Here is a 3,220-nt window from a genome sequence, read left to right as displayed (position 1 = left end):
CATGTCCTTATGAGCTCCTTGCATGATTAAGCAAATTACATACTTTGTTCTACATTTGGAGAGAGATCGTAGCCAAAGTTGAAAGCTACCACAATTGTGTGTGTTTTAGCCTAATAATAAGGGGTGATAGCCAAAGTTGAAAGCTACTACAATTGTGTGTGTTTTTAGCCTAATAATAAGGGGTGATAGTTATAGTCATAATTCTGCTAGAGCCAAAGTGGCTAGATACCCCATTTCCTTGAGTTTGATCCCCTCTAGAGTCAAGGTACCAAAATGCATGTTGTAAAGAGTGCAATTCTAGGTTCATAAATGTGGTTTCAAACAAGGAGAGTGAGTTCACATGGAATGTGCACATCGTCTTAGCTGGAAGTTATTTATCAAAACATGCATAAGTTGTTAAGTCTGGATTCTAGGTGGACACTTCGAACCATTATTTGAACAACACTTTGAACCATTATTTGAACAGCCTTTTAGACATATGCCCACGTCTGGTTGCCTTTTTGTTTAGGAGTGACAAGCCCTTTGCACACTGATGCTACCATCATCTAAGCTAATATGCCTTCGTGCAAGGCAATGGCGGAGCAGTTGTGCCTATCCAGCTTCGTGCAAGCAAATGTCCAATGGGCTACCATTCATAAAATACAACCAATGGAGACACAACGTAACGGTAAGGTGTTGAAGTCCTATGCATGAGGTGCGGGGCTCAAAACCTACTGGCTATTGGCAGCGGCATGAAAAAGCACACATGCACACGAACACAAAAGATTAAAAAAAAAACACAAAACAAAATGAGCATTGATAAGCATCAAATTTTGCAAGAAGCATTTTCTCATTGATCTGAAAGGCCCTAGGCAAGGGTTTGGGCTTTCTTATGACCTACTAATCATCCTTCTTGTGCAGCAGCAGGTGCTATATAGCCGCGTGGAGCAACTGCGTGCCCCAAGGTATTCCTCTTCTCTCTGTTCTGTTCTTTTCTGTCTCGTTGTCTCTGTCATAGTTTGCTCTCACACAGATAGAGTCTGAGCTCAACGCAGGTTTAGCTCTTCTGTGTTCTAGGGTTTTTATGTCCGATGCCTGCATAACCACTCTCCTTTTCTTGGACTATTCTAGGGTTTCCTATCTGCATAACCACTTCTTCCAGGCAGAAGAAACCCTAACTTCAGAGGTTTGAGATGGGTGACAATGGCATTGCCGGCGCCCCTGCAAAGAAGAGAGGAGCTTCGCGACAGATCTCTAAGGATGATATCTCTGATTCCGAAGGTGGTAGCTCTGCTCCCCTAGAGTCTGGATCTTTCCAGAAAGCTCCGGAGGAGGTTTTGGCCAGTCGCAGAATTGTGAAAGTGCGCCGCAACCCGGCCCCTGCCGCAGCGGCTGCTCCCAACCCTTTTGCTTCGATCCGTCTGGTGGCCCCTTCAATGGCAGTGAGTACACCCCCGGCTTCAGAACGAGCTGGTAGTAAGGATTCGGCTGCAACACCAGGTGAAGTAGATGAAAAGGGACCAGGAGGTGCAGGTGAGGTTGAGGATGGGGGAAAGGATAAACAGCATGTTGGAAATGAGGTAGGAGATGGTGGAAAAGATAAACAGCATGTTGGAGAAGGTGTTGAAGATGTTGGAATTGATAGACAGGATGGTAAGGCGACAGGAAGTGCAACTGTTGCAGAAGAATGTGGAAAGGAAAAATGTGATGGTGAAAGTGAGGAGAACTCTGGAATTTTGAAGGGTGAAGGTGGGGATAATCAGCCAGTTTTGGTTGCTTCTAAAGAATGTGGTTTAGGAGATGGAGATGGTCCCAATGGCCATCCGGATGGTGGAAATGGTGCTAATCAACCAGTATCGCTGGCAGCCACAGACAAGGGTTCAGGAGTTGGAGATAACGGTAAAGGCAAGGACAAAACGGAAGTGAATCAGAGTGGACGGCCATCCCTCGGAACAGCTTTTCCTGGATCTTTCTCATTCGGCACAGCACCTTCATCTTTTGAAACTCCCAGTGGGTTTGCATCATTTAGCTCATCATGGAAAAATTTTAGTTCTGGCTCTGTGTCCGGTACAAGCTCTGGATTAGCTTTTGCCTTCAAGGCAGCCAGTGAGGGAGCCTTCACTACCCCGTCAACAGCTTTTGGTAGCAGCAATGGTTCCACCTTACAGCTATTTCGCACCCAACCCAGCACCGGTCCACTAACTGCAGTGCCTTCCTTGCAACCATCTGCAAGCTCTACTCATTTTCAGGAGGTTCTCGTGCAGACAGGAGAAGAGCAGGAAAAGGTGGTTTTTGGAGCAGATGCTACTCTTTTTGAGTTTGTGGATGGCTCATGGAAGGAACGCGGGAAGGGAGAGCTCAAGGTGAACGTCCCGGAAGACAAAATGGCTAAGCCGAGACTGCTGATGAGGGCTAAAGGGAACTATAAGCTACTTCTGAATGCGGGTCTTTTTGCAGACATGAAGATGACCAGCATGGATAGCCGAGGGGTCACATTCGCATGTGTGAACAGTGCAGCAGAAGGCAAAAACGGTTTGACGACTTATGCAGTGAAATTTAAGGATGGCCTATCAGCAGGAAATTTCAGGGATGCTGTTGATGCGCATAAAAGTGCTCCTCATGGAGGTCTTAAAACTCCTGAAAATTCACCCAGGGCTCTTCACGAGTCTTGATATTTTTTTGATGCTGTGGGGACATAAATTTCTAGCAAGTGATGTCTACAAGGATCAAGGGGCTGGTTTTGTAGTCTTGTGAAGACCCAAGGAAACACACTAGTTGACGATGCAAACATTTGATGATGGCAGATTAACTGTCTCAATATACAAACTCGCATATGCATACACGGTATGCAATGGTGTCAGAAACTCTCAGGAAATGCTAAATAGCTGGCTTAAAGTCTGAAATGTAGGTGAGTACCTTTTTCAGACAGTTGTTGGACTTTCAGGTTTAAGGAGAGGTGGCAGCCATGTAAGTTTTATGGCTTTTTTGGTGGTTTCTGTTGCTGTATACTCACATGAAAATCACATTTGTGTGCCATTAGTTGTGCCAAAGATTTTGAATGTTTTCTAATGATTTATTCAATGAATGCTGACCTTGACCCTTCTTTTCTCCATAGGCAGTAGACATGCTGCATTTCAGCGAACTACCTCTTAGCAGCATGCTGTTTCTTGGCTAATGTGTGCTTCAAATGGGCATATAGATGAATTAGTATTACCGTGGTTGGTGCTGAAAGGCTATGTTG

At 45.2% G+C, this 3,220-nt stretch overlaps 1 protein-coding gene across 1 annotated transcript; it reads left to right on the top strand.

Moving 5' to 3' along the window:
- Positions 1 to 787: 787 nt before the first annotated feature.
- Positions 788 to 3,015, top strand: LOC147607392 (nuclear pore complex protein NUP50A-like). Its single transcript, XM_086790393.1, has 2 exons — positions 788 to 944; positions 1,111 to 3,015. The coding sequence occupies exon 2, from the start codon at positions 1,173 to 1,175 to the stop codon at positions 2,649 to 2,651; it is 1,479 nt and encodes a 492-aa protein (XP_086646519.1). The 5' UTR covers positions 788 to 944; positions 1,111 to 1,172; the 3' UTR covers positions 2,652 to 3,015.
- The last annotated feature ends 205 nt before the right edge of the window (positions 3,016 to 3,220 follow it).

The sequence above is a fragment of the Cibotium barometz genome, chromosome 55, assembly GCF_041138505.1.
Source record: "Cibotium barometz isolate CiBa-2024 chromosome 55, ASM4113850v1, whole genome shotgun sequence".
In the NCBI taxonomy this organism is placed as follows: domain Eukaryota; kingdom Viridiplantae; phylum Streptophyta; class Polypodiopsida; order Cyatheales; family Cibotiaceae; genus Cibotium; species Cibotium barometz.
The sequence above is the reverse complement of the archived record's forward strand: the minus strand, read 5'-3'. Positions and strand labels throughout refer to the sequence as shown.